Below are 21,283 nucleotides of genomic sequence, written 5' to 3' on the forward strand. Positions count from 1 at the left end.
CTGAATGCATGTTAAGTCCCACATAATAAATGCCATAGATTCTTATTTCATGTGTACAGAATATGGTCTAAAGAAAACCTTTTTATTTATTTATCTTTAGTTTCTTTTTGTTAATTTATTTTTAATTAGTGAATCACCATGAGGGTACAGTTACAGATTTATACATTTTTGTGCTCATGTTTCCCCCATACAAAGTTTGAGAACCCATCCCTTCACCAGTGCCCATTCTCCACCACCGGTAAACCCAACATCCCTCCTACCCTCCCCAACCCCATCTCCCCCCACCCCACTATGCCACTGTGGCAGGGCATTTCCTTTTGTTCTCTCTCTCTAATTAGGTGTTGTGGTTCGCAGTAGAGGTGCTGAGTGGCCACTGTGTTCAGTCTCTAGTCTACATTCAGCCCGCATTACCCTCCCCCCCCATGGCCTCCGGACCGCATTATACTTGGTGATCCCTTCTGAGTTGCCCTCTCCCCAGAATGTGAGGCCAGCCTCCAAGCCATGGAGTCAGCCTCCTGGTACTTATTTCTACTGTTCTTGGGTGTTAGTCTCCTACTCTGTTATTCTATATTCCACAGATGAATGCAATCTTTCTATGTCTGTCTTTCTCTTTCTGACTCATTTCACTTAGCATGATACTTTCCATGCCGATCCACTTTTTTTCATATTGTACTTTTACATTTTGGTTGTATAGATTGTTTTTAAGGATAGGCTTATAAGCATGAAAATGTGTTTGGGTAGAATATTTTTTTGTGTGTGTGTGTGAAAAACACAAAACATAAAATTGACATTTTAATCTTTTTGTTTAAGTGTACCAATTAGTGGGACTATAACTACGACCTACGGTAGGGAACCTTTATTTTTGTATAGTTTTGCATTATCCAGAAGACTCTTATTTTCTATGAATTGAATATGATTATAAGATAAGCCTTCAGCATTGCTTTATAACACAAGACATGTATAACTTTTTTGTCATGTTGGTGGTGATAATTGCTTGTATAAGTGCATTTATATTTTTTCAGGCTTGGCACAAAACAAAGCACTATACTAAATATTGAATTACTCTTATTAGTTACATATGTGATCCTAAGGGTGAAATAAAATTTCAGAACCAAATAGTGTTGTATATTATTTTACAGATCAGGCAATGTCCTGCTCAGATACTAAATAGGATTTAGATTTGAAAGTAGAAATGTTGACATTCTCAGTGGGGTACAATTTAGATGAAAAATTCTAGAAGAGGTGCAGTTTTATACCAGTAAACAGATCCTTTCTGTCGCTGAAGAAACCTGCTGACTTCCAAACCAGCACATCCTGAACTCAAAAGTATTTTCTAAACTAAATTGACAACTTTTATGGAAAATAAGTCGGAGTTTTGTGTGTGTGCTTAAGAATATTTTTTACAGTTTGTTTTGATTTGCTTCTGTTATTTGAAAAAGTGATTAAATGCTTTGTTATTTTCCGATGGTGGAGATTAAAGTCAGAAAGATCAACATGCAAGGCAGTCGCTATACTACTGAGTTATATTTCTGTTTTTAAAAGGCACAGTTCTTAACTTAAAAACTAAAAGTAGATAAAACTGGTTATCCATTTCTTTTTCTTTTTCCTTTTGTGCCTTTTGGTTATGTTTTTTAACCAAGTACTATTATCTTCTCTATGTGAGTTTAAATTACTGTCATATGCCTCAGTATATTCTTGTTCATTCATAATAATAGAATTAAACATTTCTGTTTGTTGAGGTTTGATGTCCTTGTTTATTACCCGAAGTACCACTGGGTTACATGTCATTGTTGATTCCCTCCCCTCCCCCCCACTTGTTTTCTGCTGGGAGGAGGGCTTACAGACATCAGTTTGGAACACTAGATCTACTCCTGATGAGACTTGACCAATGGGGCTGGACAGTTCCATACTGTGACACACTGGGGTCATGGACCACCATGGCTACCGCAGCAGTACTCAGCACCTCCAGGGCTATACTTAGTGGTGCTCCAAGAACCAGGTTTTGCCAGGGATAGAACTTGAACCCTTGAACACTCAAGGTGTGAGTTCTAGTTTTGTTTGTTCTTGGGCAAGTGGGGGATGGGGAGCCTTCCCAGCAGTCCTAGAGTCCTTGGAGCCACTTCCAAGTGTATGTGGCCTGGCATTGTGCACCTGGCTGTCCTGTGCTGGGACCCAGTGCCGGGGACTCTCCGCGCCACTCGGGAGGCTGCGGAGACCATATGTGACCTTTTTCACTGAACTATTATAGTTTCCACAAATAAGTGCCTTTCATCTGGAATATTTTCTCCTTTTATAATGTTTTATCTGACTTATATTTACCTACATATCAAGAAAATGTAATGTGGAATGAACAGTAAAACATAAAGTAGTTCTTAAAGAAGCCTAACATCAAAATGAATGCAACCGTTTGAAAAGGTTTAGAAATGGTGGGGGGGAGTCTGTATATCATGCTGTAATTATTTTTTCATAGTTGTCTTAGTTTGCTTGAGCGGGCACCAGTAACGTCTCCATTGTGAGACTTGTTATTGTTTTTGGCATATCGAATATGCCATGGGTAGCTTGCAAGGCTCTGCTGTGTGGGATACTATCGGTAGCTTGCTGGGAGTATCCTGCCCGCATGGCAGAGCCTGGCAAACTACCTGTGGCGTATTCGAAAACAATAACAAGTCTCACAGTGAAGACGTTACTGGTGTCCGCTCGAGCAAATAATGAACAATGGGATGACAGTGCTACAGTTGTCTTAGTTTAATTTTTTATATATTGGGGACTGGAGCAATAGTACAGTGGGGAGGACGTTTGCCTTGCACGCGGCCAACCTGGGTTTGATGCCCAGCATCCCGTATGGTCCCACAAGCACTGCCAGGAGTAATTCCTGAGTGCAGAGCCAGGAATAACCCCTGTGCAATGCCGGGTGTGACCCAAAAAGCAAAAAAATAAAATTAAAAAAATTAATTTTTATTATAAATTAAATTGAAATCTATACATTTTAATTTTACCTCTATATAAATATACCATACTAAAATGATAGATACATCTTATTCTATTATTTGCAGTTCTTTTAATCAACTTTCCTTGTTTAACACGCACTTTTATAAATTCACTAATAAAAATTCTGTGACTATTCATTGAAATTAGGGGAATAAAATATACTTGTTTATGCTGATACCTCAAAAGAGAAGAAATTTTTTTTTTTTTATAATTTGTGGCAGGAATAGCCAGCATATGGTGGACTATCTATTAAATTTGTCAAATATTTGAATAGTTTCTCAGTGTAAGACATCCCAGACTTTATTTTTATTTTGTGGGTAGGGAGGCCACACCCAGCAGTGCTCAGGGGCTTGTCCTGTCTTTGTGCTCAGAAGTGACCCCAAATAGTGCTTGGGGGCCAAAAGCAGCGCCAGGGATAGAACTAGGTTGGCTGCATGTAAGACAAGTACCTCATCCCCTCTGTACCATTTCTCTGGCCCTTGAAGAGGTTTTAAAAATTGACTGACTCAGATCCTGGTGGTGGTTTTGCTGTAGCAAACTGCAAATATAAAACAGTGATGCCAGTACTGGTTAAAAAAAAAAAAAACCAAAAAAAAAAAAGGATATGTAGGGGTGGGTCACAAACCATTCCATCTGAAACAGTGGCAGAGCCTAGCTACTGTTTTAACAATCCATGTTAAAGTACATGGATTGAATTAATCTAATTTCAGTTTCTAATGTCAGTGATTATCCAGCAGCAGCATTAAGAGCTTTGTAGAAATCCAAATTCTTAAGTTTACAACAACAAGTCTCTGATTTGTCCTAAAGGAAAAGTATTTGAACGAATGATAAAACAGCTCAGGGTGGTCATACTTTGTACTGTTACTTGTTGTGGCCACAGAAAATCAAACTGAGAGTTTCCATTCCCCAGAATACCTCACTCTTCCAAGTTCTCTCCATAACTCCAGCTCGAGCCACTTAAGGATTTGTAAACTCTTTACTAATACATAAAGTATATATAAAGTAAACTTAATTATTTTAATGATAGGACAAGTGGGAAGCTGATAATAGGATGTCAGAGGAACCTATCAGTTCATTTATAGTGCTGTCATCACTGAAGGTGGCTGTGTGTGCTTAAAGAATGGGTTGTTTCAGAGTTTTATGGCTATTTCCAATAAAATCAGATCACATCGTATGCTTTTCTTCTTACTACCCAGTATTTTTTCCTGTTATAACTTTAAAAGTCAATATTTTAGGCATTTTAAATCACCAAATTTTATTTCTAAGAGCGGTAAACATGCTGATGAAACCCAAAGTAACAAACATTTTTAAGAGAGGCATTTATAAAAACCTGGAGTCAAATTTTAGCTTAGCCAGTGATCTCAAAAGACATACCCGTCCTGGAAGGTTATGGTGGTTAATAGTTAATATATGTAATGTGCTTAGAACAGTACCTGCCACATAGCATCCAGGCGCAAAGAAAATGTGAATAATACGATGCTATTTATAAAAAGCAGTTTGAACACACACCTAGAAGTTAGTGGGTAAAAATAGTTTGGTGCCAGAGAAGGGGGCAGGTTGGGAAGATGGTGAAAGAAAATGTAGCAGGTTCAGTCCCTGACACCCCATGTAGTCCCCCAAGCCTTATCAGGAGTGATCCCTGAGAACAGAGTGAAGAATAAGCCCTGAGCACTGCCGGATGTGGTCCCCAAACCATACCCTTCCCCGCCCCCCTCCCCCAAAAAAAAAGTTTCTGGAAAAATATACAAAATTTGGTATGTTCCTTGGGAAAGAGAATAAAGCCTAGAATAGACGGGGGATGTATATTTTCGTATCAGCTTTGGGGGCTTTTTGAAAGCATACATCAGGACTGGAGAGATAGAACAGCAGGAAAGGTGGCTTGCACAAGCTGCCCTGGGTTCATGGCCTGCACCCTATCTCGTCCTCAGGCCCCACCAGCAGTGATCCCTGAGCATCACTGGATGTGACCCCCAAATTAAAAGCCATATATCCTTGAAATAATGCCAAGTTGCTATAATTTCTGAGATTCTGTTTTGAAGATGAGAATCTTTTGGGTTATTTATTTTTCAGATGGCCCTGCCGAAGCACCTGTGACCAATGGGAACACAGCCGCAGTGCCCGCCCTGAATGATGATCTCGACATCTTTGGGCCAATGATTTCTAATCCCTTACCAGCAACCGTCATGCCCCCAACTCAGGTATGTACTAAAAGTATAGTTTCATATGATTACTATTTGAATTGTGAAAGTTTGAAAATTACAATTTTGGGCTTTTGTTTTGTTTTGGGGGACACACCTGGGGATGCCAGGGATCGAGTCAGATGCATGAATGCTCTACCTACTGTGCTATCATTCTCACCCGAAAAATTCAATTTTGAAAGACCATTTTTGAGCAGCTACTAATCTTAAAATTTTCTGTTTCTTTTTTTTTAATTTTTTATTGAGTCACCATGTGGAAAGTTACAAAGTTTTCAGGTTTAAATCTCAGTTATACAATGCTCGAATACCCATCCCTTCATCAGTGCTCATATTCCACCACCAAGAATCCCAGTATAGCTCCACCCCGCCCCCCCAGGCCCCTAACCCCCCCATACCCCAGCCCCCCCCCCCGCCTGTGTAACTAATAAATTTCACTTTACTTTCACTTTGATTGCATACAATATTTCAACAAAACTCACTATTATTGTTTGGAGAGTCTCTCCCCTAAAGTCAGACCTGCTGAAAAGGAAGCATTAGATAATTTGTTTTCCATTGCTGAGGATGAAGAGCTATGAAGTCGAGTGACCACACTTAGCGGCCTCTCAGTTTTGGGTTTCTGTAATTTAGTATTTTAGTAATTAAGTCCAGAGAGATATCTGCCAGAAGTTGCATCGTTGCCAACTTGTACTTCTCAGTTACATTATATTCCACATATGAGTGCAATCTTTCTACGTCTGTCTCTTTCTGACTCATTTCACTCAACATGATACTTTCCATGTTGATCCATTTATATGCAAATTTCATGACTTCCTGTTTTCTGACAGCTACATAGTATTCCATTGTGTAGATGTACCAGAGTTTCTTTAACCAGTCATCTGTTATGGGGCACTCTGGTTTTTTCCAGAGTCTGGCTATTGTAAACAGTGCTGCAATGAACATAGAAATACAGATGCCATCTCTACTATACCGTTTTGCCTCTCCGGGATATATTCCCAGGAGTGGTATTGCTGGGTCAAATGGAAGCTCAATTTCTAATTTTTTGAGAATCGTCCATTGTTTTCCAAAAGGGCTGAACCAGTCGGCATTCCCACCAGCAGTGAAGAAGAGTCCCTTTCTCCCCGCATCCACGCCAACACCGGTTGCTTTTGTTTTTTGGGATGTGGGCCAGTCTCTGTGGTGTGAGATGATATCTCATGGTTGTTTTGATCTGCATTTCCCTGATGATTAGTGATGTTGAACATTTTCTCATGTGCCTCTGAGCCATTCGGATTTCTTCTTTAGGAAAGCTTCTGTTCATTTCATCAGCCCATTTTTTGATCGGGTTGGCAGTTTTCTTCTTGTGGAGTTCAACCAGTGCATTGTATATCCTTGTTATCAACCCTTTATCGGATGGGTACTGCATAAATATCCTTTCCCATTCTGTAGATTGTCTTTGTACTTTGGTCACTGTTTCTCTTGAGGTGCAGAAGGTTCTTAGTTTGAGATAGTCCCATTCATTTATCTCTGTTTTCACTTGCTTGGCCAGTGGCGTGTCAGCTTTGAAGATACCTTTGGCTTCAATGTCGTGGAGGGTTTTGCCGACCTTGTCTTCAATGTACCTTAGGGATTCTGGTCTGATGTTGAGGTCCTTAATCCATTTTGATCTGACTTTTGTACATGGTGATAGGTGGAGATCTAAGCCCATTTTTTTGCATGTAGTTGTCCAGTTTTGCCAGCACAATTTGTTAAACATGCTTTCCTTGCTCCACTTCGCCTTTTTTGCTCCCTTATCAAAGATTAGATGGTCACATATTTGAGGGGATGTGTCAGAGTATTCAACCCTGTTCCATTGGTCTGCGACTCTGCCTTTGTTCCAGTACCAAGCTGTTTTAATGACTACCGCTTTGTAGTAGAGTTTGAAGTTGGGGAGGTTGATTCCTCCCATTTTCTTTTTCCCAAGAATTGCTTTAGCTATTCATGGGGGCTTATTGTTCCATATGAATTTCAGGAGCGCTTGCTCCATTTCTTTGAAGAATGACAAGGGTATCCCTATAGGGATCGCATTGAATTTGTACAATGCTTTGGGGAGAATTGCCATTTTGACAATATTAATTCTTCCAATCCATGAGCAGGGGATATTTTTCCATTTCCTCATGTCTTCTTTTATTTCCTGAAGTAGCGTTTTGTAGTTTTCATTATACAAGTCCTTTACCTCCTTAGTTTAGCTGATTCCGAGGTATTTGATTTTTTGAGGTACACTTGTGAATGGGATAGCTTTTATCATGTCGCTTTCTTCTCTCTCACTATTTGCATATAAGAAAGCCATGGACTTTTGAGTATTGATTTTATAGCCTGCAACTTTAATATACGAGTCTATTGTTTCTAGGAGTTTCTTGGTAGACGTTTTAGGGTTTTCTAAGTATAATATCATATCATCAGCGAATAGTGAGAGCTTGATTTCTTCCTTTCCTACCTGAATGCCCTTAATATCTTTTTCTTGCCTAATCGCTATTGCAAGTACTTCCAGTACTATATTGAACAGAAGAGGAGAGAGTGGGCATCCTTGTCTTGTCCCTGTTCTCAGAGGGAAGGGTCTTAGTTTTTCCCCATTGAGGATGATGCTTGCCGTAGGCTTGTGGTAGATGGCTTTGACTATATTGAGGAAGGTCCCTTCTATACACATTTTGGCGAGAGTTTTCATCATAAAGGGGTGCTGGATCTTGTCAAATGCTTTTACTCCTGGCTTTGCACTCAGGAATCACTCCTGGCGGTGCTCAGGGGACCATATGGGATGCTGGGAATCGAACCCCGGTAGGCTGGGTGCAAGGCAAACGTCCTACCCGCTGTGCTATCGCTCCAGCTTCCAAAGTTTCCTGTTCCTTAGGCCAGAGTTGGCAGACTAAACTTGCAGCTATTATTTTTCTAATATTTTTTATTTTAAAAATGTCGAACACTTCATGAATTTGCGTGTCATCCTTGCGCAGGGGTCAGGCTAATCTTTTCTGTATCATTCCAATTTTAGTATATGTGCTGCTGAAGTGAGCACGTTGGCAGCTTTTTTTGCAAATAAAATTTTATTGTAATTCACCCTTGTCTATTTGTTTACATATTATCCACGGTTCTTTTCATACCTAAAAGCAAGTTGAATAAGTTGCAAAAGCCACTGTCAATGCCAGAAATCCTAAAATATCCATCATCCCAAGTTTGCTGACTCTTGCTTTAGGCCAGTTGCATTGTTTAAAAGGAACATGTGGGAAAATGGAGGCAGAATCATTTTTGTTGAGATCGACAAGGTCACTTAAAGATGTGGTGTATAAACATAGACTGGAAGACAGTGATTTTCTTTGGCTCCACTGAGTTAATGTTTTCATTTAGCTACAGGAAAAAACAAAACTAAGCAATGCTGGCACATTTAGTACTCATTCTTAGGAAAGTAATACCTATCTTTTTCTTAATAACTTTTAAAAAACAATACCATATTATTAGTGATCAGGAATTTTGAAGAATGAGAATGGTAAACATTTTTTAATAACTTTATTAACATCGATTTTTTAACCTTTGTTTCTTTTTTAATTGAAAATTGTTTAATATGTAAATATGGTTTCAGATTTACTGATGTATGATTTGACGTGGTATAAAATACATTAAGTAATGATTTGTTGTAGTATAAAATACATAGCATAATGATTTGATGTCCACTGTGAATAGATTCCCAAATTAACATACTTGTTATCTCGTTTATATACCTTATGTGTATATGTGTGAGAACTTTTTCTTAGTATATTCCAACAGGACCAGAGAGATAGTGTATCAGGTAGGGTGCTTGCCTTGCACATAGCCACCTTGGTTTGATCCCCTGGTACCGTGTATGGTCCCCTGTGCACAGAGTCAGGAGTAAGCCTTGAGCACTGCTGGGTATCACCGCAAAACGACAACAAAATTTCATTTCAACAGAATAGTATAATCTACTATAGTTTGCATGTCATACATAAGACCTTCAAAGCTTATTTAGTTTACAACTATATCCCCCACACCCCACCCTGAAACCACTCAGACTGCACCCTCTCTCCCACTCTTCCAAGGGAAGAGAAGACATTAATCAGTGGTAAAAGGCAGTCGCAGAAGCAACACCTAGAATCGGCTTCATGCTCAGGAGAGGATTCTCTGGCTCCTCCTGGTGGTTTCGGGTACACAACCAGAGAAACTTCTCTACTATGAGCTGTAGAAGTGATTTCTAAAGTATAGTCGTAAAACCATTTCCCCAGACCCACCCAGCCCCTGTCAATGACCATGCTGATTTGCGTCTTCAGGCTTTTTATTTATTTATTTATTTATTTTTAAAGATTCCACAAACAGATGGCACCATCAGTAGCTGTCTTTAAAATGAAACATACAGACTCTGGGTAATAGGGTTATTCTTAAACAGACAACTTTAAGATTTATTTTATCCTTATAAATTTTGAGGGTAAAACACTTTTTTATAGAAAAATGGAATCTGAAGGTAAATTTTAATAATAGTCTGTGTTTTGTTAAGAAGACTATTATTTTACATTTTTATTGTTAATAAGAAAAGTCAATGTGTAATTGCCACTAGGATTGAGGAAATAGATTTCTTAGAAAACATAGTTTAATTGGATTTTTATAAAGTTGTTTACTTTTAGGAAAGAGATTATTGCCTCTTTTCCTTCCCCTATAAAAATAGGGACTGGGGCCGAACAATAGAAACAGGGTAGGGCGTTTGCCTTGCATGAAGTTGATCCAGGCTTGATCTTTGGCACCATCATCCCCCCCCCGCCCCCCCGCCATCTCCCAATACCCAGTAGAAGGTCCTGAGCACAGCCAGGTGTGGCCCAAAAGCCAGAAAGGGGGCACACTAAGTATTCTGCTATAATTTAAATCTATGAAGCTAATGGTGAATTCATGTTACCCTGGGTATGCATGTAATAATAAAAAGTAGTTTAACGCTAATATTGTAGTTTTAGAAAGTAGTGATAGTCTGAGCATGACAAGCAGTTCTTTTGTCAGGCATTTCAGTGGGATGCTGTTTTATCTACTAGACTTCTTTGGGTTCCACTGAGAGTTGCTTTGCTGCAAAGTGCTTAGAGAATTGAACTGCACTTCTGAAGCTTCATTATACTTTATGTTTATTGTTCAGAATCAAAATAACGAGAGCAGTGAAGAATTCCCTTCATATTAAGTGCAACAGCACCATGATGAGTTATAATGGGGTGTAGTCCTGCCTTTATGAGAAATTGGTTTGGCCTTTATACTCTGGGCATTCTGCATTAGTAACTGACAGAAGTAGGTTAATTTTTTTTTAAATTTTATTGAATCACCGTGAGATAATTACAAGCTTTCATGTTTGGGTTACAATCTCACAATGATCAAACACATCCCTCCACCAGTGCACATTCCCCACCACCAGTATCCACCAATATCCCGGATATACCCCCCCCTTTTCCACCCTCTCCCTGCCTCCATGGCAGACATATTCCCCATACTCTCTCTCTACTTTTGGGCATTATGGCTTGCAACACAAACACTGAGAGGTCATCATGTTTGGTCCATTATCTACTTTCGGCATGCATCTCCCATCCCAACTGGTTCCTCCAGCCATCATTTTCTTAGTGATCCCTTCTCTATTCCATCTGCCTTCTCCCCTCCGCTCATGAAGCAGGCTTCCAGCTATGGGGCAATCCCCCTGGCCCTTGTATCTACCGTCCTTGGGTGTCAGCCTCATGTGATGTTATTCTTTACTCCATAGATGAGTGCAGTCCCTCTATGTCTGTCCCTCTCTTTCTGACTCATTTCACTTAGCATGGTACTCTTCATGTTTATCCATTTATAAGCAAATTTCATGACTTCATCTCTCCTAACAGCTGCATAGTATTCCATTGTGTAGATTTACCAAAGTTTCTTTAACTAGGTTAATTTTTTAAAAACATGTAATCCATTTTTTTGAACATTGCTTTTGGAAAAAAATTATGCCAGCTTTATTGATTCTTATAAAACATTTGGTGAACAGAACTATCTTTTATCTAATTACATGTTCAGATTAAAATTAAGTTATTTGAAAGTTGGGGGAGGACATGTTGTAAGGCATGTTTTCTGCCTATGCTGGTACTGTAGATTCTCCGTTGTTGGATTTTCTTAGGAAAAATTGATACCAGCAAGAATTACACTGAACCCTATATTCTCACTCTTGATTTTATTTTCTGAGTGTAGTATAAACTCTAGAAAAAGATTTTCACAATCATGTGAACATAAGATTCATTTTCCTGTTTTACATATAAAGGAGATTGGAGGGTCTCCACTTACAGGAGTATTTGTACAGGGTTTTGCAAGGACTAGTTCGAGAGTACCCAATGAAGACATAGAGAAGCCAGGTGCTCGAGAGATAGTACAGAGATTAAGGCACTTGTCTTGTGGATAACTAAGCCCAGCTCAGTCCCTGACACCTTTGTATGGTCTCCTGCCAGGGAGAGAGAGCCATGAATACCCCCTGAGCACAGCTAGTTGTGGTGGTCCAGTACCTAGCCCCCATTAGAAAGAACCATTTCGTTTCTGTTTATTGTGACCTGCCCCTCGGCTCAGCTGTAGATTACCACACAAATAGCCTTTGGTTGGGGGTGTGGTAAACATCCTGAAGTGTAAAATGGCAGCATAAGCTGTTCTTCTATCCTGGAGCTATCGTGCTGGCAAATGGAGTGCTAAAAATAGGTAAGACATTTGCTATTATTCATGCTGTTTGGTTATAGACAATCCATTTTGAAGTAGACTTTCAGTGTTTTTATCAAAGTATCACACATGTTGAGAGCATGTGAATATTAGGCATCTCTAATGTGAGACCAAAGTAACAGCTTTCCCAGCCTTTGTGGTCATGATCTATATAGTGTATGTATCCCAAAGCACTAAGTTCTTAAATTGGACAGAAATGAAACACGATGAGATCACTTAGTGATGTAGTTGCTGAGTTATCCAACAGCACTAACAGTAAACACTGTGCTTTAACCCACCATTGTGCAAAAGCACCTTTTGTGGTCATGAACCCACTCTATATGGTTGGTAATTTATTTTATGGATGTGACTATGGAGAGGTTCCATGATATGTAAAATCACAGTGCAATTTTAAGAAAACTGAGACAAATGGCCATTGTTAGATTCTCTTGCAATCTATAATAGTATAATATCACTTCCTTGAAGCAGTAGTTGCCTAGCAAGGGTGGTCTTCAGACCCAGGTCTTATTGAACCCATTGTGGTACAAATGTGTCATGGATAAAACTCATCATACTAACAGGTAAATACAAATTTGTAATGAAAAAACTGATCCTGCCTCATTACATGACATACTTCAAAACAGGTCAAGTCATACCATTAATCCTAGATGTGATAATCTATGTGAATGCGCCTCTTAATGTCACTGGTTTACCTTAAACAATTTCTAGATTTCATGATTTTAAGGGATGGGTGTACTGGTACACAAAATGTGACAACTTGTTTTGGAATTTGTATTAGGGGACATCCTCTGTACCAGCAGCTGCCACTCTGTCTACAGTAACTTCTGGGGATTTGGATCTGTTCACTGAACAAACTACAAAATCAGAAGAAGTGGCAAAGAAGCAACTCTCCAAAGACTCCATCTTATCTCTGTATGGTACAGGAACTATTCAGCAGCAGAATACTCCTGGTAATTCATTCTGAAATGTGATGTTCAATGATTTCAGTGGTATATCCTTTGTGGTTATATATATATATATATATTTTTTCTATTTAGTAGATAGTTGTGTTACATCAAAGCTGAAATAAAGGAAGCACTAGAATTAAAAACATACTTGATTCACAGAACTTTATTCATTTAGAATTAATTAACAAGCTATTCACATATCACTTAATAGTATACAACTGGGTAAGATATACCTTTGAAGAATTAAGTCTGACTTGTGTAAAGTCTAATTTTTTATATAGTATGGTATTTTTTCACAAGTAAAGCAGTCTGAATTATCACATGGATTTTTTTAAAGATTATAATTATAATGAAATAGTACAATAAGATTAAAACTTTAATCTTAATCTTTCAGACCATTTCCTTTAAAAATGATCTGCATTTCACATAATTGCTAAACCTAATATGACATCCCAGCTGATTCCATTGAAGTCAGATACAGAACACAAACGTGCATTTATTTGGTAGTGGATGACAGGTGTATGAATTAGAAACAGCACATAATCTCATGTAGTTTGATTTTTCACAAAGGATATTTTGTTATATTGCATATATATCCTAATTAAATTTTCTTGGGTTAGTAATATTCCTCTGCATGTTGAATGTAACCAGTTCTGCAGATGTGAGTTTTGGTCTGTCTGAGCAATCAGACTAGAATTAATATTTAGCTATTCAGAAAGCTGGTAGTCTTTTTCTGTGATTATAGAATTGTGGCAGCTGTGTACAATGCCCTATTTCTTCATTTTCTTTTTATGTTTTTTATGATACAGGTGTGTTTATGGGACCCACAAATATGCCATTTACCTCACAAGCACCAAATGCATTTCAAGGCTTTCCATCAATGGGCGTTCCTGTGGCTGCAGCTCCAGGCCTTATAGGAAATGTGATGGGACAGAATGCAAGCATGATGGTGGGCATGCCCATGCCCAATGGGTTTATGGGAAATACACAAACTGGTGTGATGCCACTTCCTCAGAATGTTGTTGGTCCCCAAGGAGGAATGGTGGGACAGATGGGTGCACCCCAGAGTAACTTCGGTCTGCCACAAGCCCAGCAGCCCCAGTGGAGCCTTTCACAGGTAGGGGTCAAAGAACATGATTTCTAAATGGTTTAATTTATATTTATCACTAACGTCTTTACATAATGGGGATAATATAACTTGGCTACAGATACTACGAAGTGTTATTAGACAAATCAGCTGGTGTTTGTTTTTTTTTTAATTTGATTATGAGACTCCCTACTGGCATGTTGTTATAGTATACTTAGTTTATCTTAAATCTGTCTTCCATAGGCTGCAGAGTAAGCGGTTAGGACGCTGCCAGGTGTGACCCCTTACACCAAAATAAAAACCTGTCTTCCATTAATCATTTTTTTTGGGTTACTTCCTAAAAATAATTTGTGAGAGATCTATATAGTTCAGTGGTTTTCAACTGACAATGTACAAAGCTTGAAGGCCACTAATCTAAGTTGTTCTCCATGTCATGTTGGTTTTGCACTCGGGTTTTTAAAACACTATTTTTTCTCACTTATCCTGTGATAATATAGAATAAATGAGAATAATGCCTCCTTATTCATGAATTCCTCTAAGAAGTGAGCATGACCATATTTATCTCAGACATCCTATTTGTTCATAGCCAAGAGATGGCATTTTTGTACTACTTCTTTGAAGTCAGTTTCTGATTTAGCAGGCCGATCTGGTTTTTCCTCTGTTTTAAATTTACCTCTGTTTTAAAAACTCATTCTAGCAAGTCTCTGAGAATCTCAAAAAATATTTAAGTACCAAGTGCAGTAACTTCTTGCATAGCAAGTAAGAAGTTGATGTTGCTCTTACTGCCAGAAATAATCTTCAGATACATATGTATGTATATATATAATTAGATAAGAAAAAAGGTTTGCTTGATGACTTTTGGACAATTCATAGAATATCTGTGCCAAAAACAGTTAACAATAAGTCTCTCAATGAGAGACGTTACTGGTGCCCGCTCAAACAAATCGATGAGCAACGGGATGACAGTGACAGTGATGACAGTGACATAGAATAGCTATCAGATAACAATGTATAATTTCTGAGTGAAGCACAGTACCTTTAAGTAATGTGCTCATAATATGCTCGGATACAAATTCAGATATTGCTTTGGTAATTCTTTTAAGTTCTGATTAGTTTTGGATGGGACAAGAGATTGAATCTAGAAATTTAGTAATAATAAACAAAGAACTATTTGGTTTCTGTTCAGAAATAATTGTATGATAGTCTGCTTTACCACAGTAACTTTGACTAAATTAACTTCAAAGGCAGCTTGTTATAGGGTAACTTAAAATGTGTTTGCTAAAAAGAGAAGAATTAAAAGTGAAAAATGCCTCTTAAACCTTCCCTGTGTTTCACAGATGAATCAGCAGATGGCTGGCATGAGTATCAGCAGTACAAACCCGGCAGTGGGCTTTGGCCAGCCCCCCAACACAACAGCGGGATGGTCTGGAAGCTCATCGGGTCAGACTCTCAGCACACAACTGTGGAAATGAAAGCTGCAATACAAGTTTCATCCAGAACTACCACCTGACATTCCTTGCTAAAACGCATCTAGTTCCCCTGTTTACTCATGTACATATATATTTTTCTTTTTATCCATTTGTTCATATATTAGGGATTATCTGATTGACCGTGTTGGTCTGTACTGATTAAATTTGATGTGGTGAAAAACCTATGTCAAGGGCAGCTTTGCTCATATTTCCCATGATTCATGAACCACATTTTTTGAGAAGCTGCTCATTCAACTTGCATAATCAGTTTTACTCTCAATAAAATTATAGCTCTAATGGTTGCATATGTAAGGGAAGTAGTTATCATGTTAGTAATACCTCTAACAGTGTAAACCCCACCCCCAAATTAGCCAGTAATCCTGTAGGAAGGTACTGTATGATCAACTGTTTAATCATATAAATAGAATGTAAATGTATCACTGAACACTGTTTTCTAGTGTATCAAGATTCTTTTATTTCATCATTCACTTCACTGTGCTGTTGTTATGATGTGCTTAACAGGGAACGTGGTTAGTGAAAGGAAGATAAACCTGGATGTTACTACAAAACTTAGTTTTAAAGAATGTTCAAATAATTCAAATTTTATCTGCCACTTGTGATTTGGAACTCTTATTAAACTTTCATAGTGCTAACATAGAGAACTCTGCACTATATGCAAACAGGGTAACTAAACAAAGCCACTTTGAGTCCTTGAAGGTATATCCAGGTTTATGACAGTAATTGTGTTTACATTTTATTGGTGCCTAGTATTGATAAAATGTTATATCCCTATATTAAACTGATGAATCCATAGACTTTTTTGGTGGGTTTTATTTTCTATAGTATATATATACTACCACCAACTTTCAAAAAATTAACATTGCAGTGTTAACAGTAGGAACAATTTGTTGGAAAAAATACCTTGTCATCAGTTTAAAAGACCTGCTCATTTCTATCAATTATGAGACCCAACTGCTGTTCGGGAAGGGAGCACTTAAGATACTCAGAATGGTACCTACAGTGTCACTTAGTTGGACTGTACAAAGATTTTCCAGTTTAGTTGTAAGGAAAACATGCAGAACAAATGAAGACAAAAACATAACAGTTTACACCATCCAAACCGTTTATGTTAACCAACAAGCTCTTTTTAAACTGATGTCCGTCAGCTGGCAGTAAAGGCTGTTGTCCTGCTGTGAAAGGAACAGTACCTGAATGCTCTGAGGCGGACCCCCAGCAGCCTCCTCCGCACCTAGTGGCCAGGCACATGCTCCAGTTGCTGCTTCAGTTTATACCTCAATTTTCACGGTGTCCAGACGGTACTTTGGCTCATTGGCTAGATTAACCTTCTCTGTCCGCGTGTGCCACACGAGAACCTACAGGGGAGGAAAATCTTTTGGGTAGCCTTCCTCTTATGCTGACACTCAACAAGATGTCAAACAGCAAGCAAAATAATACCTTGGTGCAGTTACTTGCTTTTGGTTCCAGTTCTTCAACTGTTGTTATTTGTTTTAGAAAGTCAGATTCTTGCATGCCTGGCTGGGACCCACGGCGCTTAAATACAGCTTTTGGATTGGACAAGATGACTTGAAGACTTACCGCAAATCCTATATAAAAAGTTAAAAACACAGATTTTTAAATGGGGGTGTACTTAGCCCTTTTCCATATAATTTTTGTCACATCAAGGTTATTTTTTAAAACGCCTACTATGTGCCTGGTTCACAGAGTTGACTAATATCTGTATCACGGTCTCCAAAGGGTAAACAGTTGTTACAGTATAGTGTGTTCAGTGCTATGAAGAGAGTGTATGGATGGGACCTTGGGGCATCTACTGTAAAATGTGAAGTCTGTTGATAATAAGAGTGACTCATTAAACTGCTGTTTTACATCAACCCCCCCTCCCCCCCACACACATTTGTCATCTAAGGAATAGCTAAGAATTAAATGTAGCTACAAAGCATATAGACTTAACTGTGAGAGGAAGGGATGTTTTATAGAGCTCTTATCAATGCCAGCACTGCTTTCATTTACTTCTGAGTTTAGAAAACTATGGAAGAGGAGTTAATTATTAGAAAATGAGTAGCATATAATCATTTGGTTTAAATTTGGTTTAAATTGTAATTTGGTTCCATCTGAAAAGGGTGGGAGTCTGGAAATAAGTACTGAAATACCAACTCATTTGATTTTATGTTTCATTTTCAAGGAAACAAGTCTAGATTTCTACCAGTGAGCTGTCCATATGAAAAATTATTTAATCTTGAATTTAGCAAACTGTTATAAAGGTTTAGCCATTAATCATTCTGCAAGATACTCTGAGAGATCGTCAAGGTACTGCTCCACCTGCGTAATTATTTCTGAGACTCCTGAGGAAGGAAGATTACGTTATTAACTCAGGAACCCTTCACGACTTCTTTGCCCCTCTGTCCATTAACTGAATTGAACTTTACCTATTTCAAATTGATAGTTTAACAGAGTGCCAAATGAGAACAGGAACTGGTGAGAAAAGCACAACTCCGCAGTGGCCTCCAGCCACCACTCCCACATTCTAGACCAAAACTACTCCAGCTTTTTGTACTTTTTACCCAAAACATTTTTCTGCAACCCCACTATATAGGTGTATAAAACAAGCATACAAATAAAACATACACTGATAATAAGTCAAAGAAATTCAGTGTAAAATATTCAGGAAGCTTGGTTCAAGACCCTGCTGCCTTCATGGGAAAATTTACCTAAAAACTACAAACAGATAGGTAAACAAATGCCAAATGAGCAGAACATGAGAACAGTCCTGAATCTTTAGCAATAGGGTTTGTTCCAGTGTCTTCCACCAGTCCCGGGGGGATAAAGGCAGCACTTTCTGCAGAAGATACTGAATTTAGGATGAGATGCCTTTTGGTTTTGCCTGGTTTCTTGAACTAAAGATACCGGTGAAGTCAGTCAACCTTTCTTGATTCTCTCATGCAAAAGATCTGACATTCTCAACTCTGACGTGAAATTGGTGTATGAAAAGGCACAGCAAATGGAGATGGAGTATCTGAGCTGCAAAGGACTGTCAAGAGAAACCACAACATATAATTCTGTTCTGAATATTAATTATAGGGCAGCTGGTGATAACCAGCAATTTATGACTGGAAAGTGACTGAAATTCTGGGGCTCCAGAGTTCTGAGTCGCACAGCTTGCCCACCTGCATGCTTCACACCACTGTGCAAACAAATCTGAAGCCACCCTCCGACATGGCAGCCACTGGCCTCCAATAAAGAGGCTCAGCGCCAAATTAGTGCCTTTCCTACTATGTGAGCTCAGATTTTCATGCTAGGAGAGTTGCGTATAGTTGTCATGTTTTTCCCCACTTTGTGTGTCTCTTGACCAGCTCCTAGTGAGAGTCTGCACTCCTCAATCACATTGAAGCACCTGGTATATTTTTCATGTGGCTTTGAGGTACTGATTTTATTTCCCCATTCTCATAAAAATAATTTTGAAAAAAGGATACAAATTGTGCAGAAGTCATCCTGGAAATGATAAGAATCTACTCTGATCTGATTTCTTTCATTTTCCCTTAAGATTCGAACACATTCATCATGGCCACTGAAGGATTCATCTTTTTTTTTCTTAAGAGTACCCACTTCCGACTGTGCAGGTTTGCAAAAATCTACAATTAAACCTGTGAAGTGGCTTGGCTGCAGGGCCTTCTTGGGGCCCTGGGAGACGGCCCACTGAAGCAAAGGTTTTTCTAATAGAGACAGAGGGGCTGGGTAATCCGAGAGGGAGAAACTGCCCCTCGTCCTGCTCAGGGCGTGCCTCAGAGGAAGCAGGACAAAGGCCAAGCACAGGAGCTGCAGGCTAAGTAAGCCAAATCCTAGTCTGGGAAATCATCTGCCAATGGTGAAGCTGGGAATTCCTTTTTCCACTAAAGTGGGACAAATTTTCAATTCCTAAATCTATCCATACATTTGATTTTTTTTTCTTTTTTTTTTCAAGGAGCCCCCCCCCCCCCCCCCACACACACACACAGAGTGGTGCTCAAGGCTTACTCCTGCCTGGTTATATGTTCAGTGATCACTCTTGTTAGGGCTCAGGAGTTCCTGGGATGGAACCAGGGTTGGTTGCATGCAAGGCAAGCACCTTAGCAGTGTACTATCATTCCAGCCCCCAAACCTTTTTTTGTAATAAAATTAACTCTGATAATACTTGAAGTAGCTTTTGAGAGACTAAGAGGCTTACAAAAGTCATGGGAGTAGGATTCTGCTTACTCGTGTGAAAAATAAAATGCAAATGAAAGCTGTTCACTGAGAAGGCAAGATTTCCTCACTTCAAGGGCAGGGATGAGGATATAGTTCCCTCAGACAGAGGGCAGAGAGGGCAGAGCCTGCCTTGTATGCTGTTAGAATAATGAAAATAACATTTGTAAAACATTTGATGTCCAACAAAGTCATTTCTACTTCTGGACAAAATAGAAAAACAAGATCTGGATTTTTCAAAGCAAAACCAAATATGGGGGGAGGGGGGATGGTTTCCAGCTACGTGAAACAGATGTCAGAAAAGAACTGGACAGGAGCCTTACAGTTACCCCAGCTTTCTGCCTGAAGGTGGGGAGGAAGGGGTACTTAGAGGGCTTTGCAGAGCCCTTGAGCTGAGAAAAGGAGAAATCAGGGTGGGAAAGCAGTTCCCAGGGCAGAGAACAGGAGAGCAAGGAGCTCAGGCTCTGGGTTTGTACCAGCTGTGTGAGATCAGTCAAATGCTGTGAGACTGTCTGAAGAAAACGGGGAAAGAATGGGCTGGCTCAACAACCAGAGTGCACCTGGAAATAGCCTGGAGCATGGGTCAGTCTTTGGGAGTGCTTGGGAGGTTACGGTCTATTTTGAGTTCAAACTAACAATTTTGAAAGCAGCTTGGAAAGGTTCAGACTGCTTGCAAGAAACAGCTGTTACTTAGGGAAAAAAGTTAAAATGTGTGTATGATAAATGTAACACAGTATGCGTAATCTGTATAGATATCATCTAATGCCCAGCAACATAAAAGTTCAAAACTCCTAAAACACACAAGTTACAAGATGTAAGAAGCAGTAAAATAATCCCCGTAATGAAAAGAAACCAGTCAATAGAAGAAATGAAAGACTAAGAATGGTAAGAAATGGAAGCTCTAAAATATTCTAAGTGGAGGGGCTGGAGTGATAGCACAGTGGGTAGGGCGTTTGCCTTGCATGGGTTTGATTCCCAGCATCCCATATGGTCCCCCAAGCACTGCCAGGAGTAATTGCTGAGTGCATAAGCCAGGAGTAATACCTGTGCATCAGCGGGTATGACCCAAAAAGAGAAAAAAAGTTCTAAGTGGAGGGGCCGGAGTGATAGTGCAGTGGGTAGGGCATTTGCCTTGCATGTGGCTAACTTGGGCTCAATCCCTGGCCTCCCATTGGTCCCCAGAGCACCACCACAAGTCTCACAATGGAGAAGTTACTGGTGTTTGCTCGAGCAAATCAGTAAACAACGGGACAACAATGCTTAGAATGAGTAGGAAAAAAATAAATAAGTGCCAAAATCATTGAGACAGAAAACCGACACTATATATAATCCAAATCATATCCTTAGAAAAAGTCATTAGTATCGATAGAGGGCTCGAGTGATGTTACAGCAGGTAGGGTGCTTGCCTTGCATGTGGCTGACCCGGGTTTGATCCCCGACATTGCGGCTGCCTGGTTTTGGATTTCTGTATTTTAGCAACTAAGTCCAGGGAAATTTCTTCCAGAAATTGGATCATTGTAAGCTTGTATCTCTCATTAGTGGTCCGTATAATATGGCAGCCGCCACGCCCTTTCCCCCCAGCAAGGAAAAGGCAAGAGAAAAAAACCTTTCCTCTCCAGGGCAGGCATGGGGCCGAGGTTT

At 39.3% G+C, this 21,283-nt stretch overlaps 2 protein-coding genes and 2 non-coding genes across 8 annotated transcripts in view; 1 reads left to right on the forward strand and 3 right to left on the reverse strand.

Moving 5' to 3' along the window:
- The window catches only part of SMAP1 (small ArfGAP 1), a 132,903-nt gene extending 116,684 nt beyond the window's left edge, over window positions 1–16,219 (forward strand). For all 5 annotated transcript variants that reach the window (XM_055134708.1, XM_055134710.1, XM_055134707.1 and 2 more), the window contains 4 exons: window positions 5,059–5,186; window positions 12,682–12,853; window positions 13,660–13,967; window positions 15,275–16,219. In XM_055134708.1, coding sequence (XP_054990683.1) covers window positions 5,059–5,186; window positions 12,682–12,853; window positions 13,660–13,967; window positions 15,275–15,409 — 743 coding nt within the window. In that variant the 3' untranslated portion in view covers window positions 15,410–16,219. The remainder of the gene's footprint in view (window positions 1–5,058; window positions 5,187–12,681; window positions 12,854–13,659; window positions 13,968–15,274) is intronic.
- On the reverse strand, window positions 8,105–8,211 carry LOC129404526 (U6 spliceosomal RNA). The gene has a single exon (XR_008629924.1). It is a non-coding gene; the product is annotated as a U6 spliceosomal RNA (small nuclear RNA).
- Window positions 9,211–9,414, reverse strand: LOC129404478 (small nucleolar RNA U3). Its single transcript, XR_008629891.1, has one exon. It is a non-coding gene; the product is annotated as a small nucleolar RNA U3 (small nucleolar RNA).
- A 136-nt stretch (window positions 16,220–16,355) lies between the features above and the next one.
- The window catches only part of B3GAT2 (beta-1,3-glucuronyltransferase 2), a 79,886-nt gene continuing 74,958 nt past the window's right edge, over window positions 16,356–21,283 (reverse strand). Inside the window, exons 3-4 of the mRNA XM_004605890.2 lie at window positions 16,862–17,010; window positions 16,356–16,779 (exon numbers count right to left, since the gene is read on the reverse strand). Of these exons, the coding sequence (XP_004605947.1) occupies window positions 16,693–16,779; window positions 16,862–17,010 (236 nt within the window). The 3' untranslated portion in view covers window positions 16,356–16,692. The remainder of the gene's footprint in view (window positions 16,780–16,861; window positions 17,011–21,283) is intronic.

This window comes from Sorex araneus, chromosome 4 (genome assembly GCF_027595985.1).
Source record: "Sorex araneus isolate mSorAra2 chromosome 4, mSorAra2.pri, whole genome shotgun sequence".
Lineage (NCBI taxonomy): Eukaryota > Metazoa > Chordata > Mammalia > Eulipotyphla > Soricidae > Sorex > Sorex araneus.